Source organism: Emydura macquarii, unplaced genomic scaffold (genome assembly GCF_026122565.2).
Source record: "Emydura macquarii macquarii isolate MOO-44397 ecotype Brisbane River unplaced genomic scaffold, CSIRO-AGI_Emac_v2 contig_1039, whole genome shotgun sequence".
Taxonomy (NCBI): Eukaryota; Metazoa; Chordata; order Testudines; family Chelidae; genus Emydura; species Emydura macquarii.
In genome coordinates, this window is record NW_027131176.1 from 467,754 (window position 1) to 489,624 (window position 21,871).

Below are 21,871 nucleotides of genomic sequence, written 5' to 3' on the forward strand. Positions count from 1 at the left end.
GCTATTATTAGATTGTAAATATGGAATAAATTCCCTGAAGCTATTGGACTTATTCTGAATTTATAATATGTTTGAGTAGCTGAGTGCTCACTCTACAATTTTGGACTCAGCAGTGAATGAGATAGTCAAACAGTAACCACTGGATACTGTTATACCTTCCCCTGAGGAAGGATATTAATAGTCATAACCCTGACCCACATCAGGTGGCCTGGAATCGAGAAGTAAAGTGTAATGCCACAGTCACAGGACAGGTGCAGTATCCACTGATTCCAGTGGCCACTTATACAGCAAGGGTCTAGATAGTGGGCAGAATGTCCAGTGAATGAGGCAGGGGTCCAACTCATTCATCAAAAACAATACAAATAAATGAAAACTGGGCTTCAAAGAGCAATGTTATTGTAACCTTAGCCATGGAGCAACTATAATATAATTAAAGGATGGTAAAGGAACGTTATTAGGTTGCATATCAAGCACTCATAAGATAGGAAATGCTGGAATTAAAATTGTTTGTGCAACAAAATATATTGATTTTTTTTAGGATTCCCCTCCCCCCACTAAACATGTCAATGAAATTGACATGAATTTGCAAATCATTGCGGTGTCACCAAATCGGCATTTTTCAGTGTAAAAAGGAATTTCACCCAGCTCTACAGGCAGCTTTAATTTTAGAGTTCAGGTCAGTGGTGTACCAGGGCGGGGGGCACCGGGCCGGCCCTTCACGATGCGCAGGAGGCTCTGAGGGGCTCAGGACCCCCTGCACCCCGCCACCCCCCTCCGCCAATGGTGAAGGGCCGGCCCGGAGCGCGCTTACCCGCCGCTCCAGCCCCGGCTCAGGGGGGTGAGGCCACCCCGTCCGAGCCAGCTACGGGTAAGCGCGGGGCGCCGGGCTGGCCCTTCCCAATGGGCGGAGGGCGCAGGAGGCTGAGGGGCGGCTGCTCCCGCTTCCACTCCCCCCTCCCCTGCGTCGTGAAGGGCCGGCCGGGCCCCGACCCAGGGCTGGGGGGAGGGGGGATGAAGCTGCCCTCATCTGACCTAGTGCCGGGCTGTGTGTGTGTGGGGGGGTCACCCTGGGCCGGCCCTTCGCAGGGGTGGGGGGGCAGGAGGCTCTGAGAGGCGCCGCTCAGCGCCTCCCCCAACACGTCGTGGAGGGCCGGCCCAGCTCCACTCCCCAGGCCGGAAGAGGCGGGCGCCGGGTAAGTGCCGGGAGTTGGGGGCGGCGGAGCCAAGCCTGCATTTGTGGCCCCACACACACACAGGTACAGACCCCCGCTCCCCGAGGCAGCTGGGGGGTGGCGCCGGGACCCCTCCTGCCCTTTGCCGGGGGGAATGAGGCCTGGGGGGTTGCAAAGGTAGGCTTGGACCCTGGGCACCCTGCGCACGGCACTGGTTCAGGTTCCTCGTTCACTGCAGGAGCTCTGACTTGCAGGTTGAAGGAGACGGGAGTGCTGGGGCATAACGGGAACTTGAGCCTGTCAATAAATCTGAGCCTGTCACTAGAAATTGGCTCGCATGCCGTGCCCAAAGGCGTTCAAGATGAACTGGCTGCCTTAACCTGGCTCCCAGCCCTTCCCTCTGCTGTCTTAACATTCTAATGTTAACAGCAGCTTGTCTAAATAGAAAAACAACCACCACCACCACCAACTCCTTCTGGAGCTCTAGATTAACCGCTCCTGGGCATTCTTGGTTCCAGGGTCTGGTTCCCTGAGATTATTTTCCTGAAGTTCCACCACAGCTGCATTAGCTGAACCTTTGTGCAACCACAACTCTCATGAAAGCTGCTCATGGTCAGGGATGTCTATGCAGTAGCATCACTGAGGCCTGCAGATGAGGCTTCTGGGAAATGTAGTTCCTCAGCCACTTGTTCTACATACACAAGGAAAAATGAGGATACTGGAGCACTTTAAAGACTAACAAGTTTCTGCAGGCATAAGCTTTTGTGGGCTGCAACCCATTTCGTCAGATGCATGAAATGGAAATCACAGATAGGAGGTATATATATATATATATATATGTATGTATGTATATATATACATCCAAGGGTAAGAAACAATAATGGGGAGGGCAAGTGCTAACAAAGTCCATTCAGTTAGAATAGATGAGGCCTATTCACAATCGTTGATTAGAAGGTGAGAAAGTGTGAACAGTGACAATTACTTCTTGTAATGAGATAACCATTCCAAGTCCCTATTCAGACCCAGTCTGATTGTGTCAAGTTTGCATATGAGTTCCAGCTCTGCAGTATCTTTCTGAAGTCTGTTTTTGACTTTTTTTGTAGAAGTATGGCAACTTTCAAGTCAACTACAGAGCGTCCTGGGAGATTGAAGTGGGCAGAACCACCCGGCTTTGTTTCTTGCTTGGGAATCTTGTCTCCATGGCAGTGATCAGCTAGTGGTGTTGAGAAGAAAGATCGGCCTTTATCAACTGTCCTGTACTGAGCCTAGGCAGTATTTCAATCTGGGAACTATAGCAGCCAGTTCAAAGCAGCAGCCAGTAATCAGTGAGCTAGAAAATGGACATAACTATGGTTGTTCTGTTGACATTGGTTCTGGGATTTCTTATGGTCACATTTGTTTTGTTTCGGCAAAGAAACTTGAATTCCCCCCCTTGCATTAGTGGCTGGATCCCTTGGTTTGGAGCTGCATTACAGTTTGGGAAAGCTCCCCTGGAGTTTATAGAACAAGCCAGAGTCAAGGTATGAATTATAGCGGAGTCCATTCTTCTGTGTGTGGGGGGGGGGGGGAGGGGAGAGGGAGGGAGAGAGAGGTTTGCGGGGGTCAGTAAAGGAAGATTGATTTAATGGGAAAAGGTTCCTTTCATCTATCTCTTACAACATTAATAAGGTGTAACTCAGAAGCCTCTGGCTGAAACGGTGATATTTTTATCAACTGATGGTCAGGTTACCTATGTACCTTGAACTTTATATTGCAATCACTGTGGTATAAGTATACAGCTGTTTTCACACATGATGGTACCCGAGCACCTTATCTGGACACACGAGTGCAACTTTCTTTTTCATTGGTACCTGAGTTCTATCTTGCAAAGTGCATTAGGACTGTAAAAGTTTGTATGAACTGACTATATAGGATATCATCATCTAATGCATAGTCAATATTGCCAACTTTATGTGTTCATGAACCATGGGTCAGTTCTCCCAAAATCATGAGATTTAAAAAAAAAAAAAAGTTTTTTTTTTATTTGCCTTTTGCACCTTTAGTGTTCATGTTTTCAAGCTGTTCTCTGTACCAATGAGTTCTAGAAACTTGGTGGTGTTTGTTTCTCGCCGCCCCCCATGAACCCAGAAATTAAAACATAATCCCAGGATCCCAGGAGTTGGAGCTTTAAGATAAAACACCATATATTGCAAAACTTGCAATAAAATAAAATTGGCAACATTAGTTCAGGATGAACACCACAACAAGTTCATACAACCTATCGGAGCTGCAGAAAAATTCCCTGGTTTCCGAGTGCATAATATATCAACCTTAATCTCTCTCCCTCAGACTTCTTATTATTACATCAAAGCATAATATGAGAGCAGCTGGCATCCAGAATAATTCATTTGCCAAAACAATTATTTCACTTTGGGGACTGAAATTTTCCCATGGTTTATTCCTTGGTGCATGTGATTTCTTTTCCAGGAAGTTGGAGCAATATCCCTTTAGATACTTAAGGCTGAAGCTAGAGACTGGGTGTAGATTAGACCTCATTGAGTATTAATGATTCAAGTTGTTTGAATGAACAAAGGCATTTCAGACTAAGAAGTTGCATTAGAAAATATCTTTAACGTTGAGCATGAGTTGTCCCATTAGACTCACAAACTTGATACTTATTTACACTAAGGTAGTTTCACACAATTATGACATTTTAAAAGTGGGAATAAATTATGTTTATACTTGGTTTAAGGCTCCTTTACGCTGTCAGTATGAGGTAAAGTGTCCTTTGGGTAAAGGAGAATCAAGTCCATTGGGACTACATTAAAGTTAAACACATGCATAAGTCTTTGCAGGATCAGGGCCATTAAACACAATGCATTGTGCATTGCTGCTCAGCTAGCTGAAGGGATACTTGTCAAAAAAAATGAAATAAAACTCACAAAACTTTAGTTGAAAATTTCCCCTTTTGTTGAAATTCAAAGCTATGATGGAAAAATTCAGCTGAAAAAAATGAATTTGGGAAAATTTCTGACATCAATTTTCAGATACTGCCCCTGCCAATTTCTATATTTTATAAGCACATTTTTCTGTTTTAAATATGAAAAACCTACAAAAATAGGGTTGCCACCTCTCCAGGTTTTCCCAGGATTGTCTCTTTTTTGACATAACTGTCCCTGGAAATCTGCAAGAGTGCTCAGTATGCACTGCCAGCTGTCCAGGGGCTCAGGATCATCACGGATGGCCCTGTTTTTTTGCACTTCAGAATGGCAACCCCACACAAAAGGAACAGGGGAAACGGGCTATCAAAGGCAGCAGTGAAACTGACTACCCAAGAGCTTTCAAATGCACAAATTAGCTAATAAATAGAGAAAATCCTTTTCTTCTCTGTGCTCTTTCTGTAACGGTGATCTTGGGTGTTATTTTAAAAAATTCAGACAGATTTGTAAATTATCAGTGTCCTCGTAAGGATTTATTTAGATTTAAAAAATAATGAGGATGTCTAGACATAGCTCTAGCTGCCTTAGAAATAGTACAGAATAGCCCCAGCAGCATTCAAACAGGAACTCTTCCAGCCAGACACTTACAGAGACTTGTTTTGACCCCATCATTCTGGGAAGTATCCCTCAGTCCTCTCCAAAAACCCTATCAAACAGATGTCTATTGCAGCATGCCTGGAAGATTACCAACTTCAGGCTATTTCAGAGCAAGGGAGAGAGAGAAAGTGCCAGGGTCCTGGAGCCCTCACAGGTCTCAGTATAATGATCTGCTGATCACAGCTGTGGCAGTATGGCACTAGGAGAGAGCCCATCTCTGGTAGGCAGGTTCCAGGCCGTTTAAAGCTGTACAGGTCAGAACCTTTAAATGCATGATTAGATGCACATTGGGCTGGTTTAAAGAATGTACAGTTTCTGCAGAGACAAGGTGGGTGAGGTAATATCTCACGGGATAGGGAGTAGGGGGTAATAGACGCCTATATAAGAAAAAGCCTTGAATATCAGGACCGTCCCTATAAAATTGCACATCTGGTCATCCTACCCTCCTCCCAGGCAGTAACTATAGGCTACCTGCCTCAGTAGCTCCAAACAGACCTCTCTTCTCCCAGTGAGTAACTACAGACTACTTCCCTATAGCCCCTTTCTACTCTCAGCTCTTGGGCTTTATACAGGCCCTGCCTGTTCCTGACCAGCAGAGCCACATATAATTAATCCCTGTTCCCTGGCTATTCCTTCACGTGCAGTGTGGGCAGTTAATTGGCCTACCTAGTCACCTTAACCCTTTCAGATCTTGTGTGGGGTGGACTTGCATCACACCGATAAAAGATATTTCCTCACACACCTTGTCTTGTGACTACCCTGGGACCAACATGGCTACAACAACATGACATGCAGGTTCTGCAAGTAAGCCAGGAGAGCTTGTATCCTGTGCAAAGTAAAACCAGGGGCTGGAGAGGAAGCTGCACATATTCTCCTTGGGGTCATCCTAGCAATCATATCTTTCACTTTCTTGGGCTTGATCCCACAGCCTTAATGTTGTCTTAATGCTATTTTTTTTTTGGCATTGATTTGTGGCAGAACAGGTCCAAACTATCTTAATAAGCACTTCACATCTTCAAAGTGGCTGAGCAAGCTCTGTAATTAAGCCATTCTAACAGAGTGAAGGTCATGCTTTTGAGGTTGGTTAAGGGGGTTGTTTAAATATGCTGTCACATCTCAACACTATTATTTACAAGCATTTAAATACAATATCCATAGTGAATGACACAAGAGCCCTTGCAGAGCTCTGAAGAACACATATAAGTTCATCGAAAAAAAATGGTATATTATCATGAGAAATAGCATGTGATTATGTAATTAAAGACTGTGTTGCAGTTAGAACTGATCAGAAATTATTTTTTTTCCTGCAGGAAATTTGGACTTTTTATTAAAAAAAAAAAATTTAAAAAACCAAACTGAAAACTTTTCTGTTTTCAGCTACCAATAAATGAAGATTTTCACCCAAACCCAAAACATTTTCAGCTGAAAACTGAAAATGTTTCAGCTGAAATTTTTTTTGCTTTCAGGTTTCTGGGGTTGTCAATGGTGAGGTTTTGTGGGTTTTTTAAATAGGAAAACTGACACTGCTGTGAAAATCCTTGTTTAGTCAGAACCCAATTTTCCATGGAAAAAAAAAGTTTTGATGGAAATATTTTGACTAGTTCTAGTTGCAGTGCCAGTGCAGATGTCCAGAGTAATAGAGCTATGGCTGCACATGCAATATTAACGCTGGCATTTCATGACTCAAGTACATAGAAACTTAACATCTTCTAAACGTGGGGGAGTGGCTAACAGGAATTTTGCAGTTTTTAAAGTGAAAAGAAAGAATATATGCTAGAATGGTTTGACTAGACTGCACTGCAGTGCTCATTTCATCCATGGTGAATCCCCTTAGGCCAGTGCAAGACCTAGAGATCTCATAAATTGCACTTAAGCTCACAGAGGCCGTCTTATTCCATGCACAGCTGAGGTCATCTTCCTGTTCCTTCCAAACATCTTTGCATAACACAAGCCTTCTTCTGGCTGCTCAGAGGCTGGTGCCACCATAGGCCCAGCTTGTTTAGGGTTGTCCCTGGAAACATCTGGCAGCTATAGATCTCACCCGAGGAGAGAGCTCTGCACATCAATGTACGCGAGCTCAGAGCAGTCCGGTTGACCTGCAAGGCCTTCCTCAGATTCCTGAAGGGCAGGATAGTCCAGGTCCTCACAGACAATATGGCGGCCATGTTTTATGTGAACAGGCAAGGGGGAGCGTGCTCCTCGGCCCTTTGCCAGGAGGCTATTCGACTCTGGGACTTTGCTGTGAGGCACGATTTTCATTTATCGGCCTCTCATCTCCCCAGGGTCAGGAACGACAAGGCGGACCACCTCAGCAGGTCGTTTTCATCCCGCCACGACTGGTCACTGCACCAGGACATAGTGACTTCAATCTTCCAAGAGTGGAGTGTTCCCCAACTAGACCTGTTCGCGTCAGCCTGGAACAGGAAGTGCCCGAGGTTTTGCTCGCTCAGGGGTCGCGAGCCGGGCTCCCTGTCCAACGCGTTTCTTATAAACTGGGCGGGGGGTCTGAAGTATGCATTTCCCCCCATCCCGCTCCTGCCCCAAGTCCTTCTCAAAATCAACAGGGACAGAGCGAACATCATCCTGATCGCCCCAGCGTGGCCGAGGCAGCATTGGTACAGCATGCTGCTCGACCTCTCTATCACCGAGCCGATTCCGCTACCCAGGCGATACGACTTGATCTCCCAGGACCAGGGGCACCTGCTGCACCCGGACCTGGACTCCCTCCACCTGACGGCATGGAGACTCTGTGGCTGATGGAGGGAGAGAGAGCCTGCTCCTTACAAGTCCAACAGGTTCTGCTGGGTAGCAGGAAACCGTCCACACAGGTTACGTACAGGGCCAAGTGGAGGCGGTTTTCCTGTTGGGAAGAGTCTAGGGGTATACTGCCAAGTTTTTCACCTATACAGGCAATCTTGGAATACCTGCTGCACCTTAAGCTTCAGGGCCTTGCTCTGGCTTCCCTGAAGGTGCACCTGGCAGCCATTTCGGCCTTCCACCAGTCCATGGAAGGGTGGTCCCTCTTTTCCCACCCCATGTCAGTGAGGTTCCTTAAGGGGGTGGAAAGGACCTTCCCTCAGGTCCGGGACCCGGTACCGCCCTGGGATCTCAACTTGGTTCTTACCATGTTGATGAGACACCCCTTCGAGCCCATGGCCACATGCTCCCTACTCCTCCTGTCTTGGAAGGTAGCCTTCCTGGTGGCCATTACATCGGCTAGGAGGGTCTCCAAGATAAGGGCTTTGACCTCGGAGCCCCCCTACACGGTTTTCTATAAAGATAAGGTTCAGCTGAGGCCCCACCCGGCATTCCTGCCTAAGGTGGTGTCTCAGTTCCACTGTAATCAAGATATCTTGCTTCCCGTGTTCTTTCCTAAACCACACGGTTCGGAGGAGGAGCGGAGGGGGCATTCGCTGGATGTCAGACGAGCCTTGGCCTGCTACATTGAGCGGACCAAACCCTTCCGGAAATCACCACAACTGTTTGTGGCAGTGGCGGACCGGATGAAGGGCTCACCGGTCTCCACCCAGCGAATCTCCAACTGGATTACCGCCTGCATCAAAGCCTGTTATGAGCAGGCAGGGGTGCCCCTCCCGGGTGCTGTGAAGGCACACTCAACTAGAGCCCAGGCCTCGTCCGCGGCTTTCCTGGAACGAGTGCCCCTGCAGGACATCTGCAGAGCAGCGATCTGGTCGTCGGTTCATACGTTCACGTCGCACTACGCCATCATGGAGCAGGCGAGAGAAGATGCGGGGTTCGGCAGAGCCGTGCTGTCAAGAGCAGGTCACCGATAACTCCTACCCACCTCCAAGGTATGGCTAATTAATCACCTACATTGGAATGCATATGAGCAATCTCTCGAAAATAGAAAACAAGGTTACTTACCAGTAACTGTTGTTCTTCGAGATGTGTTGCTCATATACATTCCAAACCCCCCCCCCCCCATCCCCCCCGTCCCCACTGTCGGAGTCGGCAGAAAGAAGGGACTAGGGACCCGTGGGGCCGGCAGCACATTTTATACCGTGACATGAGCGCGGCACTCCAGGGGGCACCTGAGCTGGCCCTGCGGGGCTTGCTAGGGAAAAAAGTTCCGGGAATCTGTGCACAGGGCGCGCACACACCTATATTGGAATGGATATGAGCAACACATCTCGAAGAACAACAGTTACTGGTAAGTAACCTTGTTTTTTGTTCCTTCTTGATCTGTTGTTTTCCTTACATTAAAATAAAAGACATTCAGACTGAAAGTATATGGTGTACTGAAAGAACCAGTGGCAGCTCAGAGAGCATTAGGGCACTGCCCCACCAAAGTAGCAAGCACACATATTTTTTTATATATTTGTGCGTGTATCACTCACGAGTATGATGTGAGCAAAGCAAATCTATAGCTGTTGGAACTGGGGCGCTGGCTGGCTGCCTGGCCACCTTCCCTGTCCTGCTTCCTGAGCTAGGCCACGTCTGCATGGCTGGGTGCTCAACACAGCTCCAAGCTGTGCCTCTGACGTGCTCTTGCCTCTTCCCTGAAGGACCCCGGTACCAGCTGGCAACGCCCCCTAGTGTCATGCCCTGCTGCAGGGCCCCGCTGCCATGAGATTCTCACTTGGGGAGCACCTGGCCCAGCTTGGGAAGCAGGGCAGAGAGGGCTGCCAATCAGCCAGCCAGCACCCTGGCTCCTGCAGCGTGGGGCAGCTCCCACCAGCTTCTGATCTGCCGGCTCCTGGCAGGAGGTGACAGTTGGAAAATCTCTGTGGTAAATGGGCACGTGACCCTGCATCCTCCCCATCATGCCCCATTTCTCCACTCCATTGCTTTGTGCTCTTAGCAGCTGTCCTGCTTGCCCCACCCTGGTTATGGCCCTGAGTTTTGGTGGATAAGGGACTTTTTAAGTAACAGAACTGTAATCCACATATTCTGACCAATTAAATTTCTGAATATATCAATGAAAAATGGGGACAGCTTTGCCAAGTTTTTACAGAAGGGTCAAAAGATGATGGCACGGGTCAAGTGGGAACAGCCTTCCGTGTTCCCAGTCTCAGAATTCAGAAATTCAAAAGGCTGTTGAATTATGTGACCTCTCTGACAGCTTAACTAATGGAGATAAATGTTGGCACTAATCTGGGTAAGAGAAGTGTGACGGCTGCAGCTGTAATTTTATCTGATTCCTCGGTAGGCATTATGACAATCAGAACAGAGGCTTCGGAAAGCAAAAATGACATAGTAAGTGAAATAATGTTTCTAACTATGGAAATAATGAAGCAGGTATGTGTGTAATAATAGCATGGGTTACAGCACATATCAGAATATCTGGAAATGAGGTGGCTGAGAAAGCAGCAAAGCAAGCTCTAAAAAACAAGGGAGTGGATATTAAGATACCCTTAACTAGATAAGAATTTTAAAATGTGGTCACGAAGGAGATTGCAAAGGAATGGCAAGAATTATGGACTAAGGAAACATAAGGACAAAGGTTTTTATGATGTATGCTCAAAAATAAAAAATAATACTATACAGTAATGGTAGAAAAAGTGAAGTAGTCATTTTTAAAATGTTAGTACGTCAGTGTGCCTTAAATGATTAATTTAACTTATTAAAAAGACATAAAGATGGGCTCTGTAACAGGTGCAAAACCAAAGAAACAGTTGATCATGTTCTTTAGCATGGTGGGCATGCAAAGAAAGGTTCTTTATGAAAAACTGAGTTGGCTTGGGATCAAAGATTATCCCCTAAAGGGGCTAGTGGGAATGGAGCAGTGCAAAAAAATCCAAAAACCTTGGTGCATTACCGTAAGGAGACTAGACTGAGTGAAAGGACATAAACAAACAGTGCCAGTTGTTCTGTGTGAAATTCTGTGGCTTGTGCTATGCAGCAGGTTAGATGAGATGATCGGAATGATCTCGTCTGACCTTAAAATCTATTAATTTTAGTCTAATTTATTTACATTTCAGTATGCTCTTGAACAAGAATTTTAGATAGTGAAGCTGCACCCCTCTGCCTCCGCTTTGGTGTTATTTTCCTTCTTTCTTACCCTCTCAACATTACTCATGTACTGATGCAATTCCTGTTGCAGGATCAGAGTCTTTGTCTCCCATAAAATGTCTTAGCAACAAAGTCATTCATTTTTTACTCCTTGTTTTTGCAGTATGGGCCAGTATTCACAGTGTTTGCTCTGGGAAACCGATTCACCTTTGTGACTGAGAAAGAGGGGATTGAAGCATTTTTTACATCGAAGGACCTAGATTTTGAGCAGGCGGTGCAGCAAACAGTCCAGCGCACAAGTAAGAGATATCTCACTTTCAATGGAAAACTAATCTAGCCACTCATCTAGGTTAAATAATGTGATCCATATCCCATTGGTCTTTGGATCAGGTCTTAAATGCATATCTTAATCCACAATCAAAGCACAAAGTTAAGGGGCAAATGCAATGCACAATGTCACAGCCTGGGCCAGTCCTTCTCTCTGGATAGACACCAGGGATCCAGCTGCACAGGCTAATAAACTCCCTGGATCTGGGTAGTGACTGATCACTGTTCCTAGATCTGGGACTCTCAGGCGCACTCCTGAAGTGCAGACCCCGTGTCTGACATCCCTCTTGGCAGTGGGACCCTGCGATGCAGCCACCTGTACGCTGGAACCAATGCTCCAGAGCTGTTCCTTCCAGAGTCCACCAAGCTGGACAAATTCTAGTTTCTCAAGTTGCACCTTTCTGGAACCATGTGGCAATTAAAGCAAGAAACTTCTTATACACACACACCATACTCATAGACAGCCCAGGGGAGTTACAGATCTAAGCAAAATAACAAACATCTGAACGCAACTCTCCCTTGGGTTGGTCTCACCCCTCCATTTGTGTGCAAGGTCTGTCCGTGTTCAGGATAGGGGAAGATTTACTTATCTCCCTGGCAACCATTTCCTCTTGATATGGGCAGTGGCCTACCTCATGCGCACAGCAGCCTCCTTGCTTCCAAACAGTCTTGGTCACGAGCCTCTAGTATGAAAGTTCATGTCCAATCATGCTGGATTCACATGCACAACACTTTTTTTCATAGGGGTATACAGTGGATAAGAGTCACTAGCAAGTCTTTGGCTGTGGCTGGATGACACTTCTTGTGTTAGCTCTGTAGCCTGATTTATAGATTATGTATTAATTATATTGATTACTTAAGAATTCCCAGTTATCACTTTGAGGGTTGACATGTTTCTGTCCCAAGGTCAGGCCCAGTATTATTAACATTACTGTATAGTTGGGAACCCTGATGTGCACAGCTGCAACACCCACACTGTAGGAACTCTTCTATATTTCTAAATAGTCTATTAATACATTTAGCAAATTCACAAACACTCTAACCCAGCAAGGTAGATAGCGAGACTACAGAATGTACACCTGAAGACCCATATACTCACACCATCCCTGGCAGGACAACCTGAAAAGTTTGCCATTATCTTCCTCATCACCATCACCTTCCTCATCATCACCAGTGGCCTTCATTCTGGCACCTCCTAAAAGTTACATCTCTCTCCCCTACTGTCCACAGGGTACAATGTAACCTTTATAATATCTTTTGCTGTTGCCACTATGTCTAATGCATATTCAGTAGGGGTCTCTCCCCTCTTCCTTATTTGTATTTCCTCAATCTACTAATGTTGAGGTGCCCTTCTCTTATAGGTGAGTATATTAATTATCTCAACTCATTATCATATACATCAGTTCATTGCCATGGCCCTGTTGTGGTTAGATGTCTACAGAGGTTCCTTTCAAAAATTTCCAAAAACTTGGTGTTAGCTCATGTTTCTGTTGTTAGCTATGTTGTTATGGACAAACTTCCCCCCTTAGTCTCTATTTCTGGTTCCCCAAAATTTAGGGGTGACAGTTAGATCATTTATCTGTGCCAAAGTTCAGGTAGCCTCAACCTTATGCTAACTGCCAAAGCCAGTGTCTTACAGGATACAGGCCTGTAGGTTCCTTACATTATTGCTGAATATAATAAAGGCAGAATATAATGATGGCAAGGCAGTGAATATAATAAAGGCAAGCTAGCCCTATGGGCTACAACTCTCCCCAGGTTGAGAAATGCACTTGCAAAAGGATTCTCGCAAAACAAAATGAAATGTATCAATTGACACCAACATATTTCCCAAACTGTCACGCACAGATGTAACTATTTGTTGTCCAAGGCCCTATGATCCCAGAACATGTCATCAGTAGACTTTTGAACCAGTGACCTGTATTGTTATTTGTTTGTATTGCAGTAAAATTTAGCAACCCCAACCAGGTATCAGGGCCTTTTTGTGGTAAGCATTATACACACATAATAGCTTCAGAGCCATAGTACAAACTTCTATCACTTAAGTGCAAAGAGAAGCTGGTAGCAATAGTAAGCTGTTATCTCTAGAAGAACAGACAGTGGAGGAGAATGCAGAATACACTTTGCTGGAGTGTTATGCTTATGCTGAATCCCATTCACACATCCTTTAAGCAAATGGAAAGTGGGCTATAGGAGTAGGTTCTTCCATTGCTGGGAGAGAAATGAGTTGACAGAGTGATGAGATGTTTTGCATGTTTGCAGTGATGAGAACCAAAATAGGGGGTCAATATACTGTGAGAGTTGGCAGCACTGTAAATCACCTAGACACTATGACAAGTATTCCCACATATTGCTCCCGACCCTCCCCTCACATACACCACAGAGGGGAGAGGAGTGAAAACCTTTGGGAGAATGGAATCAGGCCCATTTACAAATATTTAAAGGCAGGTACATTGCTTAAAAACCCCACAGAAAAGGTGCTCCATTTAGAGTCCTAGGACCTGCTGTGATGACACCTGCTATTTAATACAAGGCTTGAATAAAATGACCAGATTATCAATAAACACTTAGGTCCCATACCATTTACAGCTTTATAGATAAACTCCTTAAACACCCACCCAGAACCTAGCAGGTGACCAGAGCAGGCACTGGAGCAGAGATTCTGTATGCTCTTGACATGAAGCTCCAAAACATGCCTTTGGAACTGCCTGGCACATAAATCGGGGGAAGTCACTTGCATGTTTATTTCCAAGACTGAAGCTTTATGGGGCAGAAGGAGGAAGTTACATACTGAGTAAGAGAAGCAAAACTTAGTGGGGTGTGGGTGTTAACCACTGCTGATATCTTTACAAGGTCAGAAATGAAGGCTGTGGGAAACAATCTTAGCAGGTATGAATTTACTCTTAGCAGGTAAGATTACATTAGACTCAAACCAACGTCACTAGTAACATCCAAAATAGTAACTTTTACATGTAAAATTTTACCTTGACTATTTTCCAAAACCTTCATGCTCCTTCCCTTCTTTTGTATTTAAAGCTTCAGTTCCTGCAGAAATCTTTTATCAGAACCACAGCAGACTTTATAGCATGATGAAAGGAAAAATGCGTACCTCTAATCTGTACTTGTTTGCTGGGACTCTCTGTAAAGAATTACATGAGCACATGGACCACTTGAGCACAGCAGGAACTGAGAATCTCAGGGATCTAATAAGGTACATAACTTTTAGAACCCTGCTCTATTTAACAGATGTCCATGTTCTTTGCTAAGCAAACAGTAGCTGCAGCAGTGATTGTATTATAAAGTCTGCAGGTGGAGCTTGTGCTGTGGGATCCCAGAAAAAACTCCTCCAGGAATGCAGAGCAAGTCGTTTGTTGCCATGCTGTGCCAGGTGGCTTAGATCTGGCTGATGCAGCTCATCAGGTGGTTGGGTCTGGACAGGGTGGAGGCTGGGGCTGGTTGTCATGGAGAAAAATCTTAAGTTACAAGTTTTGAAAAAATGTAAGCACAGCCTTTTCTATTTACCAAGCTATTTTCCAGGGAGAGCCCTGGTCAAGGCTTCATGTGTCTAGGAAGCTTCTCAAGTTAGATTGGCAAGCACTGGCTCATGCAGCCCTTGGCAGAACTAAACAATTCCATAAAATTCAGAGGTGAAACACTGTCCCCAGTAAAGTCAATGAGAGTTCTGCCATTGGTTTCAGTGGAGCCAGGATTTCAGGGCAGGTGTGCAAGAAGTACCTGGCTGAAAGTCTAACATTCTGTATTGATTTTTATATCACACCCATGGACACAGTATCTGAGCACCTTCTAATAGTGCATTTAAGCAACATGACTTACATCTGTCATGTGTGTTTGTTCTCCTATCCTCTGCACAGTGGAGAAGTGTGTGCAGTGGAATGTCTTTTTTGGAAGAGAGTGGGACTTTTTGGTTTTGTTTCTTAATATAACTATACCTGTTGCTATATTAGAGAAGGCGAGGTCAAAGAAATACACCTTGCACTTGGAGTGGAAAGTGATGAGGGTTGTGATGGGTCTCAATTCTTGGGGAAGTTCATCCCACAGCTGCTTGGGCAGAACCATATACTTCGCACCTGATGCAGCTGTTGATAACACGGTGCTTTTTCCCAGTTGTGTGGCTCATAAACACTTTGGCAGGCCTGCGATCATATGGAAATGAAAGTGATACAGTTTTGTAAAATGAAGTGTTCAGGCTTTATAGCTCAGTGCTATTTGTCAGAAGGTATGACTAGTCTGCACAAATCTTACGGCGGCATGTAGAGTACAGAGACTGCTCCCCTTGCCCCCCAAGCATAAGTATAAATAGCAGTGTGGATGGTGAAGCACTGCTTAGATGAGTAAAGATATGTCTGAGCCCTGTGGATATGTGCCCTATTTTTAGCAGTGTAGTGTCCCATTGTCATAGCCTTTCCCCAATGCAGGGAAAGTCTCCCTCAGTGCAGAAAGGTGCTGGCGGAGGGAGGCAGCAGGGAAAGACTCTGGCATCTCCCCACCACTGGAACCTTTTCACCACCACAGGCAGTTGCCGGAGCCTTTCGCTGCTTCAGGGAAAAATTCTGGCAGCAGGGAAAGACTCTAGCAGAGGGAGGCAATGGAGAAACCTTTCCCACTGTCTCCCCTGCCCCTGCAGGAGTCTTTCACTGACACGTGTAGCTACACATCAGTCAGGACACAGCTTGTTTTTCACTGAGGCGTATAACTACACATACCTTACCCATCCCTGCCAGTGGTGTGCAATGTAGACATAGCCTACAACTTAATAAGCCAATTAGGTCATAACTAAGATAATCAACTGCAGAAAAAAATAAGTGGAATATAATAAACCTTGTGTTGTATTTGTGTGCCTTGTGTTTGGTTGATTATAAAATGGGGGCTAAAAAGTTGAAATACACACTGGTTGAAAAATGTTTATATATCTCCCCTGCAGCTGGAATGCATTCGGCCAGCAGGTGGCTCTAGAGAGACAGCAGGAGAAATGTTGCTCATGATATTTAGAAAGGCAAACAAAATGAAACAATCCCTGTCTGTAATAGTCATTAAACAGTAGCTGGAGTTTAGGGGAAGATGTGTTAGGAATTCATAGATCTGATGACCCCCGATGTAATCCTCTGGAGCTGTGTGCAGGAGGAAGGAGCCGAGAGTTTGCTGCTTATTCCACAAATGGGCAGGCTGGGAGCAAGGCAGAGAGGAGGAAAAAGCATTCCCTAGCCCAGCAGGACACAGGATGGGCATGTAATGTAGCTAGGGGTGGGGCTACATTTCTAAGCCACTGCTGTGGGTATTACCCAGGAAAAGAGGTTCTGGTGCAGCCATTGGCTGGGGAAGCTCATAAGCTTCATAAACTCATAATCTCGTAAGGAAGCTCATTTGGAATCAGGCTAATGGATAATGGGGAGTACGAGGGAAGGTATGCCAATGCACAGTGCCATCCTGCAACTACTTGGGTGAGTAAATGCTCACTAACTGGTAAAATTCAACCACAAGCAGATGGCTAGTGCAAGGCCTATGGATCACATAAGTCCCACTTAAACCCTGTTTTGATGGCTTAAGTCCTGGTGGCTCCTCTGAAAAGGTGACAATTTCATCCCATCATGAGTTAAGGTCCCACAATTAGGTCCAAAGGTAATCAAACACGCCTGATAAGATGCTAACCCAGCGTTCCTTTGGCCTACTGCTGCAGTGCTTCTGTGGTTACAGGTCTGTCATGTATCCAGCAACAGTAAATATCTTGTTTGGAAAAGGCATCTGTCCAACAAACAAGAGTGACATCAAGGAGTTTGAAGAGCATTTTCAGAAGTATGATGAGGATTTTGAATATGGGTCCCAGATGCCTGAGTATTTTATGAGGTAACGGAGTGGGTGGGGGGATGGGGCACGTCTTGCAAACCTATTACAAATGTCTTATTAACCTAGTAACCCTAGAAACATTTTCCCCAGAAAACAACGTTCTGCCTTTGACTGTTTCAGTCAAATGCAGCGTTAGTTGGGCTTTAAATTTTATCCATTAAAAATTACACTTTTGATTCTCCTCTAACTTATACTAGTGTAAAACAGGGGTAACTCCACTGAAGTCAATGGAATTACACCACTGCCTGAGGAGAATCAAGCACTATATGTTGGTTTTCCCATTAGCTACCCCGTCATTTTATTCTCCAGGGCTAGTACTTCAGTATTTAGAGCTTCAGTATTTGAGTTCTGAGTACCCACAGACCTCATTGCCTTCCGACTGGAGTTGTGAGTACTCAGAAGCTCTGAAAATCAGACCCTTGTTTTCTCAGATTGGACACCTAAAGACGGAGGCACTCAAAGTTAGTGGTCACTTTCGGAAAATTTTGGCCTAAGTAACCTGACAAGGTCATGCAAGAAGCCGGTAAGAGCTGGCAGGAAAATCCAGGAGTACTGAGTGTCGGGTCCCTGTTCTGGCCACCAGACCATGTGTTCAGTTATTGCGGGTTTCAGAGTTGCTGAGCATCCGCTGCTAATATTGACTCCAGTTGACTCAATGATACTGAAAGTCAGCTCTAGACATCTGTCCATCAATTAAATACTATCGAGCTGCTCTGAGAAGGCTTGGATAGAAAGTGCAGAATCCTCCTTCATGAAAGTGATGTTACTTTGTGCTGCCTGAAGTAAATGTTTCCTCAGTGCGTTTCAAATAATTCCTTATTTACTCTTTTTCTTCACAGAAAGTGGTCTAAATCCAAGAAATGGCTTCTAAAAGTGTTTGAGAAAGTGGTATCAGACTCTGAGAGAGCCAACCCTTCGGAGAGCGATTCCAAGGTAAATCTGTCAGAGGACTGTAAATAAAGTGCCAGATCAGCATTATATTTTGTATTCAGATATGAAGATAAGGCATTTTGGAGCAGGAAGAGATTTTTAGGTCCACCAAGCTCATCTCACCTAGATACATTAAGTGTGTGATGGTGACTTCAAAGGCAGCTAGTTGAAGCCCATAATTTTTAACCTTGCCCATCAGCTTGGTTTATTTTACTAGACTCTTAGGGCACGTCTATACGGCGATTTAACGTATTGCAAGCCAGGGGATAAATATACCCCACACCAGCCTGCTGTATGGATCCTGCTACTGCACACTAAAAGTTTTGTAATGCACTTGCAGTAGATCAAAGCTCACTATGGAGCTTTGAGTGCAAAGTAGCAGGGTCCACACGGTCAATTAGGGCATGGCAAGATGGAGGTCTGTAGAGGCACATCCCAGTTTAGTGCACACTAAATTGCTGTATGGACACGTCCTTAGCTATAACATGCTGCTCTTGAGAGTCCTGAGCTGAGTTTGGCCATCACATTTGCCTACCTGCTTTCAGAGATCACCAGCCTCCAATGTTACCAATCCACTGGGTAGTTGAAGGAATCGAGAGAAGGGCATATTCAGTGTTTCCTGCTGGGAGCTCTGGGTTGTGAGCTGTGTAAAATCTTTTATAAGGTGTTTTTTAAGGGGTGGTGTGGAATGGGTAGATTCTCAAACAGGTATCTAGTTAATAGATAGAAGAAGGTGCCGGTAACTAAGTTACAGCTACAATAGAGGGTTTGTTCCCCTGCTTAGTCTGCTTAGGTAATGGTGAACATTCTGGTCAATGAATATTGTTACATACAAGAGTTGGCTGGGCCGGAATACTTGAGATGATGGAACCATCCTGGCCTACCCGGATGCATTTTGAGGGAACAGTGACCATTTTAAGATGTGAATCTCCTTTAACAGAAACAAATACTCATGTACCAGTGGACATCTGGGCATCCCATCTTATCATTGATGTATACCAGTGCTTGCTAGCTTTGATGTCTCATAATATATCAGACCAAGAATTGTGAATTTAAAATGTATTCCCTTGCATGTCCACTATATGCTGTGCTTGTAGGATCCTGGCCTCTGAGCCAGGCAGTTTACTTGTTTTCTCAACATGAAATTCACCCCATACACATACCAGCACAAAGTCTATGCACCACATAAGTCGCCTAGAGTCCTCACGTGGCCCGTGAGTGGTGCAGAGACTTCATGTTGGCCCTCCACAGAGGAGTGAATTTCACCTTCTTTGAGAAGCTCTTGTCTATCTACTTCAGCATTGAAGACTGTCAAGTAGCTTTTCTGTTACTTGATAAACTGGTGGAATGATGTACCCAATTTTTAGAAAACCATACCTTAAGAAACTCCTATGTGTGTGTGTGTATTTATGCTTTTATTTATAACAGACACTGCTGCAGCATCTCCTGGACAACCTGAATGGAAAACATTTAGCTCCCAATTATGCTCTCTTATTGCTCTGGGCTTCCCAAGCAAATGCTCTGCCTGTAAGTATGATGGCTGAGAAATACTTTCTTTCCTCTTTGATTGGACCAGATCACTCCATATCTGACTTTTCTCAATACTCGTCCTCCAAGGAAACCTGCACAACACCTTGTTGGGGGGAAGGGGCTCGGTACCAGTCCTGACAGCACTGCCTGGCAGCAGTACCATGGGATATGTTGCCCAGTGGCAAGCGTCAATGGCCAGGGCTAGGGGAACCTGGGTCATTCCAGTCCAGGGCCCAATGAAACAATAATTCAAAATGTGTGGCCTTGTGGGGAAGGCACCCCTATTCCTGCTCCCTGGGCCTCTTCCTACCCTGGCTTCTGTTCTGTTGGCATCACTGGTTTGCCACTGGGTCCCTCCTGGAGTCCTCTCTGTCTGTGGGCAAAAGGGTCTTCCTCTGGGAGTTGCATCTCCTTGTCGTTGATGAAAAGCCTGGGGCAGCTTGGTGATGCAGCCTGGATCCTGCTGCATGGGATCTCGGCGTGTTCTCAGCAGGAGCCTGAAACACACAACTGCTCCTCTGCTCTATCCACCTTCAGCTGCTCCCTTTTGAACTCCACTATGAGGCTTTCTGGGCCCAGAGCTGCTCCTTGACCATTTCCTCACCAGTGTGGACTTTGTACACCATCACATCTTCAAAAGGTGAGCCTGGGAACTTAAATTCATAACTCCTCTAGACTCCAAAAATCATGGGCTGAACAGGGACACTGGTTTTATAGCTCATTACAACAATTCATAACACACCACACTGCCTGCTACCCTGAATTGCCCACTTCAAACCTCTTTATGCATAACATCTAACCCACCTCATTTAAAATGACTGCCTCCAACATGCATTAATCTGTTCCATCTTGTATTTAGCTCACACACTCTGATTTCCGTCTTCAGACCTGAAGAAAAGCTCTGTGTAACTTGAAAGCTCATATCTTCCACTAACAGAAGTTAGTCCAATAAAATATATTACCTCACCCACCTTGTCTCTCTCATATTCTGGGACCAACACGGCTATAACAACATGGCAAACAAACATGTTTCTCTCCCTGCACTCACCATTGCTGCGGAGACATGGAGCCAGCTCAACTTTGCACTATTACTGTGAGCGTGACAAATACATCGCGGCTTATCATCGAGTATTTTCGAAGTAGAGCAAGAAGCCAAAGCACAGGCAACAGCGATGCTATGAGGCTGCCCTGCTACAAGCCATCGAGCAGAACAATTCCCGATTGCTGCAGGCTGTAACGAATCATCTGCAGTCCGTGGAGCATCGGTTCTGCTGCAGGGAAACAAGCACAGACTGGTGGGACCGCATCGTTATGCAGCTGTGGGATGATGACCAGTGGCTGCAAAACTTTCGTATGCGACAGGCAACTTTCCTGGAACTGTGCTCGGAGCTGCCCCATCCCTGAAGCGCGTGATGGTGGAGAAGAGAGTGGCCATCGCTCTCTGGAAGCTGGCAACCCCTGACTGTTACCGCTCAGTTGGGAATCAGTTCGGAGTCGGTAAATCTACAGTGGGCACCGCCGTGATTCAAGTATGCAGGGCCATCAATAGACTTCTGCTATGAAGGATAGTGACTTTGGGAAATGTGCAGGACATAGTGGAGGGGTTTGCCACGATGGGGTTCCCAAATTGCGGGGGAGGGCATTGATGGGACACATATCCCTATCTTAGTGCCTGCCCACCTAACAACTGAGTACATAAACCGCAAGGGGTACTTTTCCATGATCCTGCAGGGGCTTGTGGATCACAGAGGTCGTTTCACCGATATCTATGTGGGATGGTCTGGGAAGGTGCATGACGTGCGTGTATTTCATAATTCGGGGCTGTTCTCTAATATGCAGGTGGGCACTTTTTTCCCAGACCAAAAATTTCAAATTGGGGGGGTATGGAAATGCCCATAGTGATCCTGGGGGATCCTGCTTACCCCTTGCTCCCTTGGCTAATGAAGCCATAAACCGGTCACCTTGACAGTGACAAGGAGTGTTTTAATAAGAGGTTAAGCAGTTGCAGAATGGTTGTAGAATGTGCCTTTGGGCGTTTAAAGGGTAGATGGAGGAGTCTCCTCACTAGGCTGGACGTGACTGAGAAAAACGTCCCTTCTGTGATATCTGCTTGCTGTGTTCTACATAATGTGTGTGAAGCTAAGGGTGAGAGGTTCCCCCAAGGTTGGGCTGTGAGGCAGAAAGACTGGCTGCCAATTATGAGCCAGCAATACCCTCAGAGCCAACCACGTAGTGCTTTGCATTAGGAAAGCTTTGAAAACCAGGTTCTGGAATAGGATGCAGGACTGATTTCTGTTCTTGTATGTTGTTTGCGTTTGGTGAACACCCCCCCATCGATACCTGTACCCGCCAAATCCCTCCAGAACAAGATATGATTTAATAAAGAAATGTGTTGAAATCATGCAAAAGTTTATTTATGAACATTCAAGTCATGGGGGAGGAGGGGGAGTGTTCATTCACTGTCTCAAGGGGTAGGGTGGTAGCTTCTGGTCAGCTATCAGC

General features: G+C 45.6%; 2 protein-coding genes across 5 annotated transcripts in view; one reads left to right on the forward strand and one right to left on the reverse strand.

Annotated features, from left to right (window-relative positions):
- Window positions 1–14,245, reverse strand: part of SLC25A27 (solute carrier family 25 member 27) — a 70,011-nt gene extending 55,766 nt beyond the window's left edge. The window contains exon 1 of one of the 2 annotated variants that reach the window (XM_067544928.1): window positions 14,157–14,245. The gene's annotated coding sequence lies outside the window, so the exon portion shown is untranslated. The remainder of the gene's footprint in view (window positions 1–14,156) is intronic. The other variant, XM_067544925.1, reaches the window with a different exon arrangement.
- The window catches only part of LOC137150884 (24-hydroxycholesterol 7-alpha-hydroxylase-like), a 70,202-nt gene continuing 49,509 nt past the window's right edge, over window positions 1,179–21,871 (forward strand). For all 3 annotated transcript variants that reach the window (XR_010919111.1, XM_067544924.1, XM_067544923.1), the window contains exons 1-7: window positions 1,179–1,193; window positions 2,276–2,692; window positions 10,884–11,019; window positions 14,084–14,258; window positions 16,760–16,909; window positions 17,749–17,842; window positions 19,268–19,366. Coding sequence is in view for 2 of the 3 variants with exons in the window: in XM_067544924.1 (XP_067401025.1) it covers window positions 2,510–2,692; window positions 10,884–11,019; window positions 14,084–14,258; window positions 16,760–16,909; window positions 17,749–17,842; window positions 19,268–19,366 (837 nt within the window). In the remaining variant the exon portion in view is untranslated. The remainder of the gene's footprint in view (window positions 1,194–2,275; window positions 2,693–10,883; window positions 11,020–14,083; window positions 14,259–16,759; window positions 16,910–17,748; window positions 17,843–19,267; window positions 19,367–21,871) is intronic.